General features: G+C 38.4%; 3 protein-coding genes across 4 annotated transcripts; all 3 read left to right on the forward strand.

Annotated features, from left to right (window-relative positions):
- Positions 1-386: 386 nt before the first annotated feature.
- LOC144034971 (beta-2-microglobulin-like) lies at positions 387-3,354 on the forward strand. The gene is made up of 4 exons (XM_077544202.1): positions 387-591; positions 998-1,270; positions 2,332-2,368; positions 2,480-3,354. The coding sequence occupies exons 1-3, from the start codon at positions 522-524 to the stop codon at positions 2,343-2,345; spliced, it is 357 nt and encodes a 118-aa protein (XP_077400328.1). The 5' UTR covers positions 387-521; the 3' UTR covers positions 2,346-2,368; positions 2,480-3,354.
- Positions 3,355-3,860: 506 nt separating this feature from the next.
- On the forward strand, positions 3,861-9,321 carry irak3 (interleukin-1 receptor-associated kinase 3). 2 transcript variants are annotated; one of them, XM_077544566.1, is made up of 12 exons: positions 3,861-4,055; positions 4,991-5,188; positions 5,349-5,413; positions 5,485-5,533; positions 5,610-5,758; positions 6,058-6,122; positions 6,207-6,321; positions 7,159-7,277; positions 7,397-7,595; positions 8,122-8,184; positions 8,504-8,668; positions 8,801-9,321. In XM_077544566.1, the coding sequence occupies exons 1-12, from the start codon at positions 3,953-3,955 to the stop codon at positions 9,167-9,169; spliced, it is 1,659 nt and encodes a 552-aa protein (XP_077400692.1). In that variant the 5' UTR covers positions 3,861-3,952; the 3' UTR covers positions 9,170-9,321. The 2 variants fall into 2 exon arrangements, with proteins under 2 accessions (XP_077400692.1, XP_077400693.1); XM_077544567.1 differs by having other exon boundaries at positions 8,507-8,668.
- A 991-nt stretch (positions 9,322-10,312) lies between these two features.
- Positions 10,313-18,068, forward strand: LOC144035119 (uncharacterized). Its single transcript, XM_077544568.1, has 6 exons — positions 10,313-10,607; positions 10,862-11,082; positions 11,788-11,857; positions 11,972-12,062; positions 12,274-12,377; positions 16,102-18,068. The coding sequence occupies exons 1-6, from the start codon at positions 10,472-10,474 to the stop codon at positions 16,434-16,436; spliced, it is 957 nt and encodes a 318-aa protein (XP_077400694.1). The 5' UTR covers positions 10,313-10,471; the 3' UTR covers positions 16,437-18,068.
- The last annotated feature ends 3,705 nt before the right edge of the window (positions 18,069-21,773 follow it).

Raw genomic sequence — 21,773 nt, forward strand, 5'->3', positions numbered from 1 at the left:
AATTTTTGTGGTTATGTGATCGATGTAACCTGTAATAATGTGAGGGGGGAAAAATGAATAAAACAAATAAAAAAACAAACTGTTTTCAAATGTAGGAGTAAAGGTAAAAAGTAATCAGGAAAAAGTACAAATTCCTGAAATATCAACTTCATTACAGGAACGTGTATCCCCCCACCCCCAAGGTTTGTAATATGAGAAAACTATTGTTCGAACGGGGCAAACAACGTGGCAGGTGACAAAGCTCAAACCAAAACCAGTCAAGTAGGCCATTTTACAAGCTGGATAAAACTATCTGGTGACAATAAAATGGGAGTGCCTGGTCACTTCCGCGTATTTACAGGCCCTCAGTGGTATGTTGTAATTAAAAAGGTGCGCTTACGTGTGGGCGGAGTTTTAGGTCTCCTTTGCACACACAGTACATTCTCTATACAACGCCTTCAACATTAACAGTGGTGAATGACGCATTTTTACTTTCGTTTGCTTGTTTGTTTTAAATAACTAAATTAAGTGAATTTAAAGTTATGAATACGCATATATTATCGGTCGTATTCGGTATCTATTGTCTCGTGGGCTCTGCAGTGACCAAACAATGTAAGTATAGTTGTCCATTATTATTTCTAAATACACGACGATTGGACAAACACAACAGACTAAAAACACCAACACTAATGAGACACACTTAGGGGAACACAATAGGAAGAGGGCACCGATTGGTCAAACACTGGGAAGGGAACAGGCACACAGGTGGACGTAGTCAGACATAACGAGACAAGGGAAACACTCAGGAACATAAGACAACACCAGTCACATGAAGACACAACAAACACACTAAAACGTGACACCAGCCCAGTGACCATTTCCCTCTGACTACAGAAATACAGAGACCGGAGGAGTCACAGATAGTTTTAGAAGTAAATGTCCTTGAAATTATTGGCACGTTCTTTTTGTGATTTTTAGTTTTTTGGTTGTTGTTGTTGTTTGTTTGTTTGTTTTATAGCTGCACCAGTCGTTCAGGTGTACAGCCGGACAAAAGGAGTGTTGGGCAAAGCCAACATCCTCCTCTGCCATGTGAACAAGTTCTACCCGCCGGTGATCAAACTTGACCTGCTGAGAAACGGTGTCGTGATCAATCAGGCCAATCAGACTGAGATGGTCTTCGAGGCGGACTGGGACTACTTTGTGACCAAACATGTGCCCTTTTCTCCAAAAAGTGGAGAGAAGTACACCTGCCTGGTGACTCACATGGGGATTTCCAGGACGTTTGTTTGGGGTACGTTTACAATTTCAGGCATACAAACATCAGTACCATAAGAAAGGAATATTTATTAGGATAATTACAATAGGAATATTAATATAATATTACTCAATATATGATGAAGGAAATGGGACTCTCAGACTCCGACATTTGTCTCCAATGTTTACAAAACACTACAGACACTTATGTTCATGCTTTATGGTTATGTACTCCGGTTATGTATTTCTGGACTAAAGTCTTAGAAAAACTTTCCGCTATTTTGGACTGTAGGATACCTTTATCTCCAAACTTGTGTTTGCTAGGTGACCTAACAACAACTGACTTACCACATAAACAATTTCAATCTACACTTGTAGCCCTTACTATCGCAAAAAAAACTATTCTTGTTAACTGGAAAAATAAACAAACTCTTGAATATTGACCAATGGTCTAACCTCCTCATAAATCACATTTTAATGGAAAAAATATCTGCCTCAAATAAAAACCAAATATCAAAATTTATAGAAACATGGTCTACGTATATAGAATTTTTTAACCTAATTCTGGTTACTTAATTCTGCCTGTTAGCGAGAGCCACCACATCGTGATAACTTACATTGATGTTTCTGCATTTGGCAATTTATTATTATATTATATAGGTTTTAGGTGAATTGATGAATACACACATGCTCGCACGCACACACACACACACACACACGCACATACACATACTCACCCACGTACAAAAAAAAAATATATATATATATATATATAAAAAACATTTTTTTTTAATAAAAAAGGAGAGCAATGATGACATGTCAAATCGAATGAACAATACTGAGCTCTCCATAAAAAAAAAAAGGAATATTTGTTATTATGGAATCAAATGGTTAACTACAAAGAACAACCAACTACAAGAATATTTACAGGTTAACTACCTCATTTTAGCGACAGTGGAGGTATTTGGACAATACAGCACTCAACATCGATTTGTGGTTAAATAAAAAGCAAGGATTATGAATCAATGTTTAGTAAACAGATTAGTTAAATCAATGAAGAGATTTTTTTTTTTACTGTCTTATTATCTTTTTCTGCAGAACCAGATATGTAACATCTTCCCACTCCTTGTTTTGGGTATGTACTGGTTTTGTTTTCCACATTATCTCTGAAATTATGAAAGCAAATACATATATATTTTTAATTTGGTCTTGTTAATGTCAAGTTTTTGATTCTTTGTTGCTACAGGTCTGCTCCATCTCGAGATAAAGAACCTTTTTTTAAGGCCGGGTATTTATTTTGGCAATAGTGAAGAGATGTTTGTGGAAGAAATTATGAGCAGAACAAGACTGGTGACGTGGAGCCCTGCCTCAACAGGTTTAGAAGGCTAAACAATAGACGGTGGAATGTGCAATATAAACCAAGTGATCACATGGGAGTAATTTCATGCCCATTCTAAACCAGTAGAGGGCAGGAAGACTATTGAAACTCAGGAAAAGCTTCGACAAGTGAATGTTTACTGCAGTTTGCTGCCATGTTCAAATAGAAACAGGACTACTTTTTAATCCAAAATGGATCTGCTGGTGAATTGTTGGAATTATTGCAATGTATGATACAATGCTCTGCTCCTGAAAAACTAATTTCGCATACCATTTCTGCTTTCCATTTCTTGATTTTTAATGAAAAACCTGCCAAAAATCTCAAATTGTTATGACTTTTCTCATACGAATACTTGTTTAATGATGTCAAAACACTCATAACAGTCCATGATGTCTTAGAGGGAAATATGATGTGTGAATGTGTGTGTGTGTGTGTGTCGAAACAGCATTCGGAGGAATATTGTGTTTGTGGAATTTGAGTTAGGCAGCAAAATTCACCCAATTTTTATACATCTCAAGCTCACATGAGCTGTGCTTGGTCATTTTACCTGAGCCCTGAGCACCTGTGATGTCATTTCCAGTTGGCAGCAGGTGGCAAAATATCCGCCCCCTGAGATAGGATCAAACGGGTGGATTTTGTTACTTAACACATATTCCACAAACGCAATGTTAATCAGAATGTCGTGTTTAGTCTTATGGGGCTGCATATAAATAAAACTCTAAATAAACAACAAAACAAATACATTTTGCATTATGTCATACTTTGTTTCCTGAGGTCTGTATTTTATGACGCAACAAGTTATATTATCACGTCATTTTCAGTTAAGGAAAATATTTATAAAAAAAAATATGTCGTTGTAATTAATAATAATAATAATAATATAATTTTAGTGCAATATTGTACAGCACCATTTTCTTATTAAAAACATTTTTAAAAATGTAGCATGTTTTAGGGCAGCTGGAAGAGACTGATGGAATTTCTGTTCACGTCAATGGGACATCATGATTTGTTATGTGCACCATGGAATGAAGTCATGTCAAAGGTCAAGGAGTAAGTTGGAGTGAGGGCAGAAAGAAAAAGTGCTTTGTCGCCATTTTGTGATTATTGTTTGGCCATTTCAAACCTAACTTAAATTCGCAGTACGTCTCGGCCCCTCATTCTCAGCGAATAACGGGGGTTGACTTTACGTCAGTCATTGTTTACAACGGAAACTCGGAGGGAGGGCGAATTACCGGAAGGGGTTAATGCGTCTGAAGGCTGTCGGGAATTTCCACACTTTCACCATACGCAAAGTTTGTTGTTTGTGACACTCGTGGCTGTTTCCAGCGCAGACGGCCGAAAATGGACCCAAACACGTTTCTCTACAATGTCCCCCCGTTAGTGATTGAACGATTTTGTGAAATCATGGACACGGGATATGACCGCTACGGATGGCGCGAACTCGGTAAGTCATTATTGATTCTGCCATTAAAATTGATGTCATAAAATTCGCTTCGGTGGCCAAACTCTTAAGTTTTATGAATGGACAATTGAACGCATTTAGTTAGCCAAATAATTACCTTGTTGTCCATTTATAATTAAAACCCCTGGGCGTTATTTGACCATTTTTTGGCTTTTTGTTGGTTCTGACCAAGCTATTTCAAAATAAAATAACGCCCAGGGGTTTACATAATCAATCATTTTAGTATACTTTTGCTATATCGAGCATATTATTAACAACAAAATATAGGCTATATTACAAAACAACTAAAACAGATGTGATAAGGTCCAACACGTGGTATCAAAACAAAAATGAAATGCATTATTAATATAAAAAAAAAGTTAAACATGCAGTGATACTAGCAGCATTTGTAAAAGTAGGCTAATTGGTATTTAAAAAGAAGCAGTTCTGCCTGTTACTTCTTCTGATTTGTTTAAATTGGGGGAATGGCTTCCATTATAACTTCCCCCTGTAATAATTAACAATATTAACTATGATAAAAAAGAGTAACGGGTAGGATCGGTCAAGCGACGGTGGATTACTGTCGGCCGTAACCACGCAACATCACGCTAACTGCATAGTTTACGAGAGAAAACATCAATGACAAGTTGTTGCCTTCAAGACTTTTGGACACGGAAAACCCGAGAACCATATACAAGGGCCTCACAATTTACTATGACGTGATATGTTATGTTTTCTAATGAAATGCCGAAGGAAGCATATGAAGGACACTGGTCGAAGGATAGATCCTTGTGGCACACCAGACTTTTGTCTCCATGCTTTCATTGTTATTTTATAATAACAAAAAAAAAACTTAAATCATTACTCAAATGAAATTAATTGCACGTAGTCAAATAAAAGTTACAGCTTGTTAAATACAAATTTTGTGTGTATGACAGCCGCCAGAATCGTCCAGAGTTTCACGGCGGTCCGCCAGTTTGAGCGCATGGAGGCAGGGGGCCGCAGTCCCACCAAGGAGCTGCTATGGTCCTGGTCCCAGCAGAACAAGCAAGTGCAGGACCTGCTGGAAATCCTGCAGGACATGGGCCACTATAGAGCCATGCAGCTCTTTCAGGGCCAGTGTCAGACAGTCAAAGGTACTGCAAGCGCTACTTCCGCCTGCTGTTGCCAAATTACGCATCAATCAAACAATAAGCACATATGGCATGTACATATGTGCCTCTATTTATTTTTTTTGCCCTTCATTTTCTATGCACAACAGGAATTTTAACCCAATGGCTATATTTTATATTTCAGATACACCTTTGCCTCTCAGTGACAATTGTGAACCCACAGGACATGTGTCAACAATGAATATGAAGGTAATGCTTATGTTAGAGTGATGCAACCAGCGCAAAAAAAGGTTTTAAGAGGATTATGTATTTTTTCATAGGAGGCCATCAGGTTTGAGAAGAGTCATGCTCATGAAACAATAAGTCAGCGTAAGTATAGAAAGCTTCTCAAATGATTCAGTAACTTGCAGATAGAAATTCTAAAGCAGTGTTGTTGTTTTTTCAGGAGAACCGCAGCCACCAATTGGTTTGCAAAACGTCTTAGATGGAACTGGAGATTTTAACCATGAAATGAGAATTTCCGAGGGCTGCTTCGCCGACGTTTACCGGGCACGGATAGGAGGAGAAACGTTTGCGGTGAAGCTTTTCAAACAGGTGACTGAAAAAAAATGCCACCTATTCATGTTATTAGACATTTGAACTCATTTTTAAAATGTGCATATGCGATTGTGAAATTTATTTTTTTGAATACAAGTGAGTAGTCCTCTTTTGCAACTTCTATAAAATGAGGCCACAAAATGAGGCCGCAATAATTTCATGTGAGCTATTTAATCCAGAAACGACTCCATTAACTGAACAAATGTCATACGGTTAGGAGAAGTGAAAGTCTTTGCCATTTTGTTTTGGGCAATTGCAATTTTTCTTAACTATGTTTATCATGACATTTTCTGTAGGTAAATAATGTATCCTGGAAGAAGCTTTGGGATGTTTTCCAAAAAGAAATGGAAATTCATCGATCGTACGTACTTGTGGTTATCCGTAAAACCAATTTATTGACATGCCTTGTGTTGTACAGAAAATGAACGGTTATGTTGTGTTGCAGGTGTCGACATCCAAACATTTTAGAGTTGTTGGGCTACTTTTCTGATGAGAGGTGCTACTGTTTGGTCTATCCTTATATGCCCAAGGGATCGCTCTTCCACAGACTCCATCATCAGGTAGATTGATTATGTATTAATTAGAGATAGAGCGATATGCTTTTTTTCAGAGCCGATGCCAATAACCGATATTTTATGCAGATATAAATTTGCAGGGGGAAAAAAAGGTGTAATTTTTTTTATAATGAAATAATAATTAATAACTCCAGCACTTGACTGCTTAAATGCCTTCAATAACATGTTTATTAAACAGCTTTTTTGATTCGCAACATGTTAAAAGTTTTTTTGTTTGCCATCAGCTTTTGCACCAACTATAATGTGGCTTCCGCACGCTAACTCCCAAATAGCCGCTAATTCGCGGGCTAACTGTTCGCTCGCGGGCTAACCATTCATCCACACGCCAACCCCAGGATAACTCCCAAATAGCCGCTAAAAAACGGCCATTAGGTTAGCCCGCGAGTTAACCTAATAGCCGTTAATTCGCGAGCTAGCCGGTTAGCTTGCGGGCTAGTAGCCGCTAATTCGCGAGCTAATGGTTAGCTCGCGGGCTAATAGCTTCTAATTGCTGCTTATTGGCTGTTAGCACTGCACGAGCAACCAATCAGATGGTGTTGTGGGCGGGCCAATGCTGCAGGGAGTCATCAGCCGCTGACTCAAAGCGGATGGAGGAGAAAAGCGCCGGTCGGAGCAAATGTAACAGTTTTTAATATATCGGCCCTCAGAAAAGAAAAGAAAATAAGCCATAAACATTGTTTACTATATTAAAGTATATTTGAAAAACAAGTTTGTACAAGTAGGCATCTACCCTAGTTCTACAGTTGTCACTACTTGTGGACTCACTGAAGCTTTTCACTTTCAATGTGAAAGTAAACAAAAATACAAAAATGGTGTCTGCAGAACAGTGGGCCCCCTTTGTCTTGGCAGGAACGTTTCGCCGTCATAAACGGGATCGCAAAGGCCTTACATCACCTCCATACGTCCCAACCATGTGCAGTCGTCTGTGGGAATCTTTCCAGGTACAAATAATTTCTCCATTGTGTGTTGCAACGTCCTAATGAAAGGCCTCCGACATTCCTTCGTTACAAATAATGGCAGTCAGTTTTTCATCATGCATATGTGTGGCTTGTGTGCACAGTTCCAACATCCTCCTGGATGACTCCATGCAACCCAAGCTGTCCGATTTCGGCCTGGCCAAACTCCGTCCTCACTCTGTCAACAGTCATTACACCATCACCTTGGATGTAGGTTCCCACAGCAACACAGAGTACCTCCCTGAGGAGTACCTCCGAAATGGCAAACTCTCCACCAGTTTGGATGTCTTCAGCTTCGGAATGGTGACGTAGCTAATCAACTTTCTCATTAAACAACAATAATAGCTGATTTTTTGTTTTTTTTGTAATTTCTCTCACTGCGTCCACTGAATCAAAATGGTTCTTCACATCAAAAGTCACATTCACTTCCTTTTTATACATAACAACACAATATACTAATGCGTTCCATGGTACACCAAATAGCCCAATATGAACTTCCTCTTTTGCATTAGTTTCAAGTGTGAAGTCTGTTTTTTTTTTTGTTTTTTTAGCAAACTGCAGGAAATTATGCTGCCAAAAGTGTTACATTTTGAAGATGCACTTGAGCAAAGCCACATTGAATCAAAAGGGGTTGTGGTTAGGATGGAAATTTTACATGCAGTACCATACTTTGGCTTGAATTAGTCTTTAAAAAACACACCTGACATCCTTGTTTACGAAACGTGTAGCATTTTAAGATTATGGATAGACTGTACAGTCAAAATGACGTACGACTACAATACCTCACAACTGAGTGTACCTCTCACATTTCACCCCTGTATGCCCTTAGGTTGTCATGGAAACAGTAACTGGACGTAAAGTTGTAGATGAGCTGCCGAAACATACGCTTCTGGTGAGTGCAGAATACGTCTGAAACAGGAAGTGTAAAGCCACACTTCCTGTTGTCAGACCAGTACAATGCTCTAGGTTTTTGATGCACAAATATTGCAACCTTAGGCACCATTGATTTCAGCAGCATCAAAAACAAATGACATATTTTGAGACTCTCTCTAGTGGTACAGGGGGAGGGAAAAAAAGTGCATTTGTTAGGTGCAGTTTTCTACTAAAAGTACAATGCATTCTTCTTTTTCTTTTTACAGTTTTAAAACAACTTTTTAAACCTATAATTTACTGTGAGTACAGTAATTGCTGTCAACATCTCCTTTCAACAGCAGGATTTGCTCACCTCCAAAGCAGAGGAGAGCGGCAGCGTGGACTCTTGTCTGCAGTTTTTGGATGCGTCAGCCGGTCGATGGCCAACGTCTTTGGCGCGCAGTCTTCTGGATCTTTCCTTGCGATGTGTCGCAAGTCACCATTGCAGACCCAGCATGGAGAATGTAAGCGCTCATGTTCATTGTGAAACCTTCTCCTGTCATGGGGACATTTCAATAAGTATTTTTTTCTCATTTGAGTACAGCCTTAGGTTTGTGCCTATAATATAATTTCCAAATCTTTGCATTTTGTTTTAGGTCCTTCAGACATTGAGTCAGCTGCTCCCACCTCCCAGCTTCTACTCTGTGGACCGTCCACACAGCCTAGACGATGGCGCTCCTATTCACGTCCAGCACAGCCCCTCATCCAGCATCCCCGTGGAACACGACGAACAGCGCAGCCTCCCTGGCTCTCCGGCGCAGGCGCGGCCCTGCGAATGCAGCCAATCAGAGGTGACATACATAAGTGCCACTGAGACTGAAAATGTCGAAACCAAAGGAGAAGGAAACCCGTCGTACAGAAGCTGGCCGGTACAGTGCAGCTGCCAAGCTGAAACAGGAGGTCTGTCCTGTGAGGACTGCAGGGCAAATGGTTTTAGCAACACTAATTCGGAGTTAGCTGACTAACTGGTCATTGTTTTTCTTTTTATGTGCAAGGAGTGAAAGGAGCTCTTAAACTGTCGGTTGTATACATTTTTTGTGTTTTTTTATTTTATTTTTTACACCATTTTAGATTGAACTACTTTGTTGTATTAAAGTATTTAATATCATGTACCCTAGTTCTCAAATAGTGGCCTCAATTATTCATTCAGTTGAACAAATAAATGCCTTCCCCTTAACAAATATCAATTCCCCATTGACTAGCCAATAAAAATCAGCATGAACTCGTCTGCCTCCTTTGAGTAAACACACGTCTACTACTGCGAAGTACTACGAAGTGGTTTTATGTTTAAATTTGAATTTAAACTCGATATGTGAAATGTATGTTTACCACTATATGGACTTTTAATAGTGTGATGTCATAAATTAAATATGCATAAACGCTATGTACAAAAACTAAAGCTGAAATAGTGTGACTGCATTTGTAAGAGTGTTATGATTTTATTGTTACAAACATTGTAATACTACTAAAAAGAAAAGGGAAAAAAAGATTATGTGTAATGTCAGTTGAATGTCCAGGTTGGTATTGCAGTGTTCCTTGGTGAATAGAGATCTGTGAATTTATGATTGATGACCATTTCTTAAGGTATTTATTTGCCGACAAAGTCTCAAGATGTCGAATGTTGCTCCTCTCCTTAGTACTACTAGTTCCTTGGCCACAAGATGGCACCAAATCAATAATTTTACATTAGACGTGTCGTTGACCTGAGCACAAAAAATACAAATTGGTGCGTTTCCAGCGAATAATGAAGTTGAGGTATGCTAGAAAAACAAACAAACTGCGAATTCACACGTTCCGAACTGCTAATGAACATAAATAACATAAATTACGATTTTTACATTGATCTTGAATGCAACATCAGGTGTCACAGGAAACCTAGTGTTTCTTTTCAAAATAAAATCATTTGAGGCCGAGGTGGAGAATACTATGTGATATACACAAAATATACGGAATGTAAATTGAATTATTACAGATTGAAGCATTTTTTGTAGAACACATCCTTTCTCAACCCCACACTCACAGTTTTCTCTTGATGTGAAATGTGATTTTAACACAAACGTTCAGACATCGATCTCATTGTGAAAAGTCGGTTTGCGGAAATAGGCTTGTTGATTTGGTAGTGGGGCTGCTAGTGTGGTCAACACAGCTGTGGCCTCATTGTCCAAACAAACAGAAGGGCGTGTGTTGTATTCATTTAGCCACTTAGCCCTTTTTTCCTGCACTGTTTTCATCTTTGACTGAACCTTCTCGGGACCAGTGGTTCGAGGATGGTCTTGTCAACATCACAACAAGTCGCCCTGGCGTTCACAGGGGTGCTGTTCACGTTTGTCGTCCTGCCGAAGATGTTCGGCGTCGGCACTGGAGCGAAGGAGTCGAGGCTCGACCCTCGCTTCTCCAGAAAAGGTGACGTCCTGCTATTATTGTGTGAATGCTTTAGGCATTGATAATTTTTCCCAGAATATTTATTTATTTAACCTATGTATGTATCTATGTGTATGTATATTCATTATTATTACACAGCAGGCTATTAGAGTAGTTGTTGACCAATGTACTGTAAAAGCCTTGCATACTGTTCATTTTAAATGTACACGTTAAATATAGTAAACTAAACTTGATTTTCAAGTTTCCCGGTACTGTTTGTACACTATTGGTGTCAGGCGGTCCTGGCCCAGGTGCACTTCGAGGTCCGGCGGTCAGCATGGGCGCCCCCAACTCACATCAGTCGGCCGAGAGCATGCAGCAGATGAAGAAGTTGATGGAGCAGGAGATGAAGGGCGACAAATTCAAATCCAACAATAACAGCAAGGGCTACGTGTTCACGCTCATGCCGTTGTATGCCATTGGGGTCGGAGTGTTTGCGGCATACAAGTTTTTAAAGGTAGGCACAAAAAAGCACCAAATACTCTTTCTCTTGATATAAAATAGTATTGTTTAATAGGGCCCCACTGATTAATGGGTAACGTGCAAGAAGAAGTAAATGGCTGTCAAGTGTCCCACAAAAGGATGTCCTATTCAAACCAAAATGCATCTTTATGATGACATGGTTGTCGGAGTTTATGTGTGGCCGCGCGTGATGGTGGGATTGCCTTGTTACATTCGTGTTGCCAAACTTCCTGTGCATGATCTTCCGTCGTTGGCAACAAGTGAAGAAGGAGTGCAATATATCCCACATGCTCAAAAGTGTTGGGTGAGAGTCAGCGTTTTCATGTTTTGAAAAAAAAAAAAAGTGGAGTTAAATAAATATGAACTAAAGCTCTAAGTAGTGTAAAACTGTAAATTGTTTTGCCTTTAATTCATGTCTTTGTTGTTGTAAGCATTAAAGGTCCAAAAATAAGTTATTTTGTTCATTATATATTTTTAAATGAATCTGTCAATTATGTGGATAGATTTTTTTTTTTACCTTGGGCCATTTATGCAGATATCAGAATTCACGTCAGCCTAAAAAAAAAAACCTTGTCGCTCGTGCCTTATTTTTTAATTTTCAAGTTATGCAAATATAAACTTCCCCCGATTTGCAGTTAATAAACATCCTGACTATTGTTGGCAGAAATATAGTAAAAATGTGTTGTTTTTTTATTTGCAGATCAAGTCTTCAGATGACCAGGCACAAAAGGATAAATTTACAAAAGGCGCCAAAAAATCAGCAGAGGCAGGTGTGTTTTACACACACTGGGATTCCCATTTGAATACCTTGTGTTTGTTTTACCGCAATATTTGTTCAATAAAAGCATTTGAAATGCATGTCTGGGTGTTTATTTTCCCTGCAGAGAACCAGTTGAACGAACTGGAACAAAGGCTCGCCCAAACAGAGAGGATGCTCAATTCCATTCTCAGCCAACTTGACCCGCTCACAAACTGGTGAGTGATTGCATTTTTTTTTTTTGTATTTATAGGTTTAGGTTTGCATACTAGCCTAAAAAAAATCTAATTGCTGGGATTCACTGTCTACTCTCATAATTAGAGGATGCCCCCACTGGATTTATACTACGGCAATACTTTTCAATGTTTATAGTGCTTCATGACAATTGTTGAAGTTAATCTCCATTTGTCTCTCCTCGTCGGTCGTCAGTGCAAAATCTGTGGCCCAGGACCAGAAGAACGAGATCATGACCCAACTGCAGACCATCCGCTACCTCATGAAAAAGAGAGGAATGGACTGTCCACCTTTGAACGGTGCGTTCAAGTGTCATGTTGAGGAAAAAAACACAATTTACAATTCAACTGCGACACCTCACTTTACATCTTATTTGACTCGCATACGCCCGGTGTGTTGTTGGAGTTGACTATTCGTGGCAGATGGAAAGCATACAGTTGATTTGAATGCCACTATAGTATGGTTCTACACAAAAGCAACATGAGCATTTACTTGTGAGTTAACTTTTTTTTTTTAAATCTGTATACAGTGGCTCTCCAAGTACCGTCAACATAGTAGTGTTTATGAATACAATTAAATAATTAAATTATTAGTGTTTCTATATTTTCCGTCCGTCCGTCCGTCTTCTTCCGCTTATCCGGGGTCGGGTCGCGGGGGCAGCAGCTTTAACAGGGAAGCCCAGACTTCCCTCTCCCCAGCCACTTCAGCCAGCTCATCCGACGGGACCCCAAGGCGTTCCCAGGACAGCCGAGAGACATAGTCTCTCCAGCGTGTCCTGGGTCGTCCCCGGGGCCTCCTGCCGGTAGGACATGCCCGGAACACCTCCCCAGGGAGGCGTCCAGGAGGCATCCGAACCAGATGCCCGAGCCACCTCAACTGGTTCCTCTCAACGTGGAGGAGCAGCGACTCGACGCTGAGTCCCTCTCGGATGACCGAGCTTCTCACCCTATCTCTAAGGGAGAGCCCAGCTACCCTGCGGAGGAAACTCATTTCGGCCGCTTGTATCCGGGATCTTGTTCTTTCGGTCACGACCCACAGCTCGTGACCATAGGTGAGGGTAGGAACGTAGATCGACCGGTAAATCGAGAGCCTCGCCTTTCGGCTCAGCTCCTTCTTCACCACAACGGACCGATACAGCGTCCGCATCACTGCAGACGCTGCACCGATCCGCCTGTCGATCTCCCGCTCTAACCTACCCTCACTCGTGAACAAGACCCCAAGATACTTGAACTCCTCCACTTGGGGCAGGACCTCCTCCCCGACCCGGAGAGGGCACTCCACCCTTTTCCGACTGAGGACCATGGTCTCGGATTTGGAGGTGCTGATCCTCATCCCAACCGCTTCACACTCGGCTGCGAACCGCTCCAGTGAGAGCTGGAGGTCACGGCTTGAAGAAGCCAACAGCACCACATCATCTGCAAAAAGCAGAGATGCAATGCTGAGGCCACCAAACCGGACCCCCTCAACGCCTCGGCTACGCCTAGAAATTCTGTCCATAAAAGTTATGAACAGAATCGGTGACAAAGGGCAACCTTGGCGGAGTCCAACCCTCACCGGAAACAAATTCGACTTACTGCCGGCAATGCGGACCAGACTCTGACATCGGTCGTACAGGGACCGAATGGCCCGTATCAGGGGGCTCGGTAACCCATACTCCCGATTCTATATCTTATTTTTTAAAATATATTAGTACACAGATCTTAAATAGGTTAAATTGATATTTTCCTAGAACTAAATGTTTGATAATAGACAGTTTTAAAACGAATAGAGGGCTTTTTTTTTCTGTTGTGGTTATTACCTTAATCACCGTTTCATATCAATGACTACAGCTTAACTTTTGCAAATTGAGGTAAAATTGTCTATAGTATTTAAAATTTTTAAATGTTTATGTAAAAACGACTACTTTATTACCATTTTTGTGATTTTATCATTTTCAATATATCTGTGATTCTCAAAATGTGGTGGTACGCATGCTCCCTCTAGTGGTGGTAAAAAAAAAAATGGAACGACATGTTCAAACTGTGAGTGGCTTTCACTTTTTCTTTAATCCACATTTGTGAAGCCCAGTTCAGTTCTACTAAAATTTTAACTCCAACACATTTGCATTTTAAAAAAAAAATCTTGAGGACCAGTGAAGAGAGGGAAAAAAGTTCTGACTTTAATCTCAGAATTCTGACTTTTAAGTGAGAATTCTGACTTGAAAGTGAGAATTCTGAGAATAAAATGCGAATTCTCACTTTAAGTCAGAAATCTGAGATTAAAGTCAAAATTCTGAGAATTTAGTGAGAATTTCTGTCTTTACAGTCAGAAATCTGAGATTAAAGTCAGAATTCTGAGAATAAAGTGAGAATTGTGACTTTAAAGCCAGAAATCTGAGATTAAAGTCAGAATTCTCACTTCAAAGTCAGAATTTAAAGACAGAACTGCAGAATAAAGTGAGAATTCTGACTTGAAAGTGAGAATTCTGAGAATAAAATGCGAATTCTCACTTTAAAGTCAGAAATCTGAGATTAAAGTCAAAATTCTGAGAATAAAATGCGAATTCTCACTTTAAAGTCAGAAATCTCAGATTAAAGTCAAAATTCTGAGAATTTAGTGAGAATTGTGACTTTAAAGCCAGAAATCTGAGATTAAAGTCAGAATTCTCACTTCAAAGTCAGAATTTAAAGACAGAACTGCAGAATAAAGTGAGAATTCTGACTTTTAAGTGAGAATTCTGATTTGAAAGTGAGAATTCTGAGAATAAAATGCGAATTCTCACTTTAAATCAGAAATCTGAGATTAAAGTCAAAATTCTGAGAATTTAGTGAGAATTTCTGTCTTTAAAGTCAGAAATCTGAGATTAAAGTCAGAATTCTGAGAATAAAGTGAGAATTGTGACTTTAAAGCCAGAAATCTGAGATTAAAGTCAGAATTCTCACTTCAAAGTCAGAATTTAAAGACAGAACTGCAGAATAAAGTGAGAATTCTGACTTGAAAGTGAGAATTCTGAGAATAAAATGCGAATTCTCACTTTAAAGTCAGAAATCTGAGATTAAAGTCAAAATTCTGAGAATAAAATGCGAATTCTCACTTTAAAGTCAGAAATCTCAGATTAAAGTCAAAATTCTGAGAATTTAGTGAGAATTGTGACTTTAAAGCCAGAAATCTGAGATTAAAATCAGAATTCTCACTTCAAAGTCAGAATTTAAAGACAGAACTGCAGAATAAAGTGAGAATTCTGACTTTGAAGTGAGAATTCTGATTTGAAAGTGAGAATTCTGAGAATAAAATGCGAATTCTCACTTTAAGTCAGAAATCTGAGATTAAAGTCAAAATTCTGAGAATTTAGTGAGAATTTCTATCTTTAAAGTCAGAAATCTGAGATTAAAGTCAGAATTCTGAGAATAAAGTGAGAATTGTGACTTTAAAGACAGAAATCTGAGATTAAAGTCAGAATTCTCACTTCAAAGTCAGAATTTAAAGACAGAACTGCAGAATAAAGTGAGAATTCTGACTTGAAAGTGAGAATTCTGAGAATAAAATGCGAATTCTCACTTTAAAGTCAGAAATCTGAGATTAAAGTCAAAATTCTGAGAATTTAGTAAGAATTTCTGACTTTAAAATCAGAAATCTGAGATTAAAGTCAGAATTCTGAGAATAAAGTGAGAATGGTGACTTTAAAGACAGAAATCTGAGATTAAAGTCAGAATTCTCACTTCAAAGTCAGAATTTAAATACAGAACTGCAGAATAAAGTGAGAATTCTGACTTTAGTGAGAATTCTGACTTCAATCTCAGATCTCTGACTTCAATCTCAGATTTCCTTTAAAATCAGAATTCTCACTTTATGCTCAGAAGTGAGAATTCTGAGAATAAAAAGAGAATCCTGCCAACCTTTTTTTTTCCTCTTCACTGGCCCTAATCCTTTTCCTTAGTACGTTTCCTGATATTTATTTTGCTACAATTAACTTTACTTGACTCCTTAAAATAAATCCAGTCTCTTATTTTGCTAATGTTGCCACTAAACATTTCTCCATTACAGAGGCCTGCTTCGAGCAGAGTCTGGACAGCCTCATCGAAACGTTGGGTGCCAGCGAAAGCTCGCCAGCCAGCGACACAAACGGCGACAAAAGCTCGGAAAAGCCGCACGATGTAGCCGAAGGCGGCGACGTGAAAACGCCCCTCCCGGAAAGATCGGAGGAGGAACTGGCGGAAGAGAAAGAAGATGACATGGAAGAAAAGGAGGAGGCTGAGAAAGAGGAGGAGGAAAGATACGAGGAGTTTGACTTCACGCCTTCGCTTGACGACACAAACTGCGAGGAGAGTGAAAAAGAGCAGCAGGCGTGCGGCCTCAGGCGGCGCAACGTTCCTGAATGAACTCATTGAAGGACATAGATTGCTGTATGTGATTATTTATTATCTGAATATTATTCCCAACATGTGGATCTATTCACAAATTCACCATACACACACAAAAAAGCTTTCAATCAGTAAATAGTACACAGGGCTTGAGTAGTTGTTGCTGATATAATATAAGTGCAGTCAGTCCTCTGTGCAATCGGCAGCTGTTATTAAATGTGAACAAATGATTAACAAAACAACAACAAAAGAATAGATGTGCCTTTTTCCAAATTGGGATTACACTGACTCACAAAAAACTTCATCATTTTTTATATCACGCTTATATCACCTCATACTGACTGCGGGGTCTTTATTTACTCAACTCTATATATGACCAGGCATCTATTATGGGTAAGGCCTTTTTATTAATGGAGGCCTTTAGATTAACAAATACATTTTTCTAAAATGATACAAATATATATTGATTTAATGCAACCTATTTGTCATGTGGCATTCTGAGATTAATTGTGGCACCGCATCTGTTAGAGCTGAAGCTAATGTTTGAGGAAATACAATTAATTGGAGCATTTTGGATCTTGGGCCACTATTTGAGGAAATTAAAAAATAACGTAAAAGAGCCGTCTGTTTGTGGTGTGGCATTCTAAAATTAACTGGGGCATGGCGTGTAAGGAAATTAAAAATGTATCTGTTTTCACCCGGTGTAATCGACTTCCATTGTAATTTATTCAAATTACCAGAGTAATTTAAAAATAAAAATTACCAGAGTAATTTGAATAAATTAGACACCATCCTCCTTTTGAAATATACAGTATAGTCTACAAAATGCATAATTGTGTTATTTGAAAGGGGGGGGGGGGCAAGTCTAATATTAAATACTCAAGTAAAATAAAAGCTGAAATACTTTCCCTTAAATAGTGATTTCTGGAAAATAATGATTACCGTACATTTAATACTGCATACAGAAAGTTTTAATAAATGCCTTACCCCTAATAGATGATCTTTAATCGCTGCATTGAGCAAACCAACGATTTTGCCGTTTTGAGTAACTGCATGTTTACTGGCAATTGGTTTTACCGGAGTGTCTTAAATTGGAAGGTTTCACCTGTAGTGGGCGCTCTTGAGCTGGAGGAAGAAAAGAAGGGGAACAAAAAGCCCGGTGATGTTTGTTAAAAGACATTTTGAAAGAGTCCTAAAGTGTTTACTTTCATAAGGTGATATGATGATAGTTCCAGAATATTGTCTGACTAAATGATGTATAAATTAGGATTATTTTAAAAGTAGGTTTCTATCCAAAGAGTATGTCTGCATGGTTTTGTGACTTCCTTGCCTGCAAAATGTGACCGCATGTTTTCATTTTTGGAACAAGAAAAACGGTGTCTGTCCACTCATTATTAGACTTTGGCACTCTAACTCTTCTACTTTTTCGTGTTTTATGATTGTCTGATACATCCCCGGGTTATATTTTTCCTCACCAGGCCTGTTTTAATTAACACCACATCTATCTACATTTAAATGTTCCTGGTTTCTGTCATGTTTGAATTCTGTATTGCACTGTATTTAATTATTTTTTTTATTTTTAATGTTTTGCCTTATCTCTCATATCCATATAATGTGTGTCATGTGGAAGAAAATAAATAGATAAAGGAATCATGGATTTCTACTTGTTTGTGTGTCAAACTATGCAAATTTCTTGTAGTTCAGTTACGCCTAAATCTTGTGGATTTATTTATTTATTTATTTAAATTTACCTACACATTAAATGCAACTGAACGGCACTTAGGTAGCGTTTCTTTCCCATTTTATAATCAGAAAGTTACATTTTAAAGAATTGCACAGCTTACTTTAGGGATATTTTTATATATATATATATTTTATGTGTCATTTCATTGCTTTTGTATTTAATGTATGGGACTATTGCAGGGAATGTGAACTATTATTACTTTTTAGTGACCCCTGTTCTATTTTCATCCTGTAGATGGCGTTACAATAGCATTTGCATTATATTGAGGCCACTAAGTAAAAGACTTAACTTAACCTAAGACCCTCATAACAAACCTTTTCCCCCCTCACAGAGTTTCAGTTGATCACTCTGTTCTATGCAAAGGGAATTATGAAACATTTAACTGGGCGAGCACGTCAGCATACTTTTAAATGTGGCCTAATTTGAAAAGTTCTGCTGGGTGAAATAAACCAACCGCCTTAATCACGACTCCTAATTAGATATTCGGCGTTTATTAATGACTTCCTCTCATTGCAGCATGGAAACAAAGTTGCGGGATTGGTCGCAAATTAGCTTCTCAATTAAGCAAGGCAACATTTAATCAGCTCAGTGTCCCTCCGCTGGGATTTGGGCCTAATTCCTTCCGAGGGTCTGCGCTTCGCAGGGTAATATCTTTGTTTTATTGCGCTAGGTGCTTTTTGAATCGAGGTTAAAAATAATAATAATAATAATAAATGCTCACGGTGTTTAAAAATTCTAAATGTGTTTAAGAGAGAATGATTAAAAGTGGTAATAGCATACTCAGCTGTCTACAATCCAAAAAATAAAAAAGATTGACATTTGACAGAAGTATAACTGAGTCTGTTCGTGATATCATTATTTCACCTCAGCGAAGTTATCGTTTTTTTTTGTTTGTTTTTTTTTAAATATCCATTCATACCTCAAATAAGTCATCCGGGTTGTGTTGTGGAAGCTTTGAAAGTGAGGCAGAAGTATCACGCTTCATCACATTTAAATCTTGGAGGCAGTTGGATGGGTCAAGTCCAAAGGGTAGAACATTCCCCCATCTCTGTCTGACAGGCCTTCTTGCTCTGTAGTTCCCTGACGTAAATATGTTTCAGCAGGATTAATAATCATGAACTTGAGATGGAGTGGAATATCAAACGCATTTATTTTTTTTATACTACTAAGCCTTTTTCAGATGAATTTTTAGGAGATAAAGATATCAATTCCTTTCAATGTTTGGATCATTATAAGCTATGCCATACTCACCCTCAAGTTCACTCACGTTCTCAATGGCTCAATTCTACCTTTTATTGACCTATTTGATTATAAATCAACATTTTGTTCGAAACAGCAAACTGTTATGACCCAAGTAACGACTCAACATGCTTGACTTTTGTCCACTGGTAGCTTGAAGGTAAGACTTGAGACTTGCTTGTGACTTCTTCCCACCTCTGCCTGCAATTGAGTCCCCTCTGGGACTGATCAATCAGTGAACAATGCACTGGCCCAGAACCTCGTCTTTCCGTTGAAATGTTGTTACCCTGCAATTCCTGATAAGGATCAGCTATCCAGCTGCTCTATTTTTAGAGCCAACATATCGCAAGGATGTGGGAAAAAGACTCAGTCTGGATTCTATTTAACTCATTCACTGCCATTAACGACTATAGACGTAAAAATTAATTAGAACTATTTCTATTAATTTAACATATTTAACACACATTTCCACTTTTTTAAAGTTTTTTTTGTTGAGTATGAAAACAGAAAAAAATATTTAGAACAGATATAAAATGTATAATTAATCATGAGTTAACTAGTGAAGTCATGCCATTAATAACATTTTAATCGCCTGACGCCCCTAATTTTTAATAATCTTTTCTTCTACTTTTTAAAAAAAAAAAAAAAAAATTAATTAAACATTTTTTAATAATCTTTTCTTTGTTTTTGTTTTTTTAAAGAAAAGATTATTAAAAATTAGGGGCGTCAGGCGATTAATTTTTTTAATCATAATTAATCGCATGACTTCACTAGTTAACTCACAATTAATCATACATTTTATATATCTGTCTAGGTTTTCACACTCTTGTTAACAAAAGTGGGAAAAAATGTTAAACTCATAGAAATAGTTCAAATGAATTTTTGACGTCTATAGTCGTCAATGGCAGTGAATGATTTAAAAGTACATTACATTTGCTCCAAAGGGACTTCTGATTCCAAGTACTGTAATTGAGCCTACTGGTTTATTTAAGGAAAGGTCACCTTGAATTCATGCTTTTACCTCTTCCCGTAAGCATGAGAGCAGACAGGGAGTGCGTATCTTGGCCCACAACCTTCATTCTCCGTGATGAATGATCTCATTAGTAAATCACTGAACAGACCAATTTTCCAGCGTCACCAAAAGGTCCACTTGAAATGGAAGTGGGCGGAAGCACATCACGGAAAATGAGTAATGCAACCGGAATGTACGTTTTTTTTTTTTTTTCCCCCAACAGAGGTCCGTTGGCCTAAAAACGTGGCAATTCCAAGTGGATCGAAAAAGTCATTTGAGGTCACAGTCTCTGGTTAAAGGTAGTGGTGGAATATGTCTCCATTTGGACTTTGGGAATTTTTCTAATGACCTTTCTTCTATAGCTTGACCTTTTAAAGCAATTTTCTGTCTGGTTTGTTTGATAGTGATTGATTCGACCTGAAAAAAAATCTGAAATCTGACTTTGGTTTAAAAGAACAAAAAAACTAACTGTTTGCAATTATTTCTGTAAACAAACTGTTGCCTCTATTACTTTTTTGCCACTCAAAATTATGAATATGTCATTCATCATTTGACTTTGCATAATTTAAACACATCAGCAATATGCTTTCATCCAAGTAAAATAATTCATCAATCCTGAGGGGCCGGTCCAGTCTCATGCAAATGAACCACTGCTCACTTGTGCCAACTCAGGCTGGATGGGCAAAAACAAGCCTGTTTTTTAAAAATGCTTTGTATGCCGAACCCGCCTAGAAAAGAAGAAAGCTGATTGGAGGAGACATGGCGGAGGGGCGGGGCAGACATAAGAGGCAAGTGAAACTAGTAACAAGCACTCTAAAAAGTGTTGGGTTACAAAAAGCCCAACTAAAGGTCAAAAATGGACCGATCCTCTACTTGAGTCAATTTGACCCAACTTTATAAAACAACTCATAAATATTGGTGGGTCAAATTGACCCATAAAGTGGATCGGTCCATTTTTGATCCATAATTGGGTTACTTTTGACCCAACTGTTTTTAGAGTGAGATAACAAGCAGTTTTTACATGTTGAAATATAAATCACGGCAGCGTTCTGACTACCTTTTGAGCAATTTACATCCCGTTTTTGTTTTTCCAACTGACACTTGAAACGTGCAAACTGCGGCGGTGGAGAAGAAGGCTAAAATCATCATTCGAACCATTTAACGTTTCGGACGTGTGCTTTGCCATCGAGGTGGAAAGGGCAACTTCAGTGATGGAGGGGGCCATAAATCTTTCATCAGCACTACTGAGGGTCACATAGGACCAGGCACAAAATGTATGACAAAAATTCATTTTTAAATATGGACAAAATATGTGCTGGCCCACAAAATTGCAAAAATCTGCACCTGATTGACACATTAC

Source organism: Vanacampus margaritifer, chromosome 15, assembly GCF_051991255.1.
Source record: "Vanacampus margaritifer isolate UIUO_Vmar chromosome 15, RoL_Vmar_1.0, whole genome shotgun sequence".
Classification (NCBI taxonomy): Eukaryota; Metazoa; Chordata; class Actinopteri; order Syngnathiformes; family Syngnathidae; genus Vanacampus; species Vanacampus margaritifer.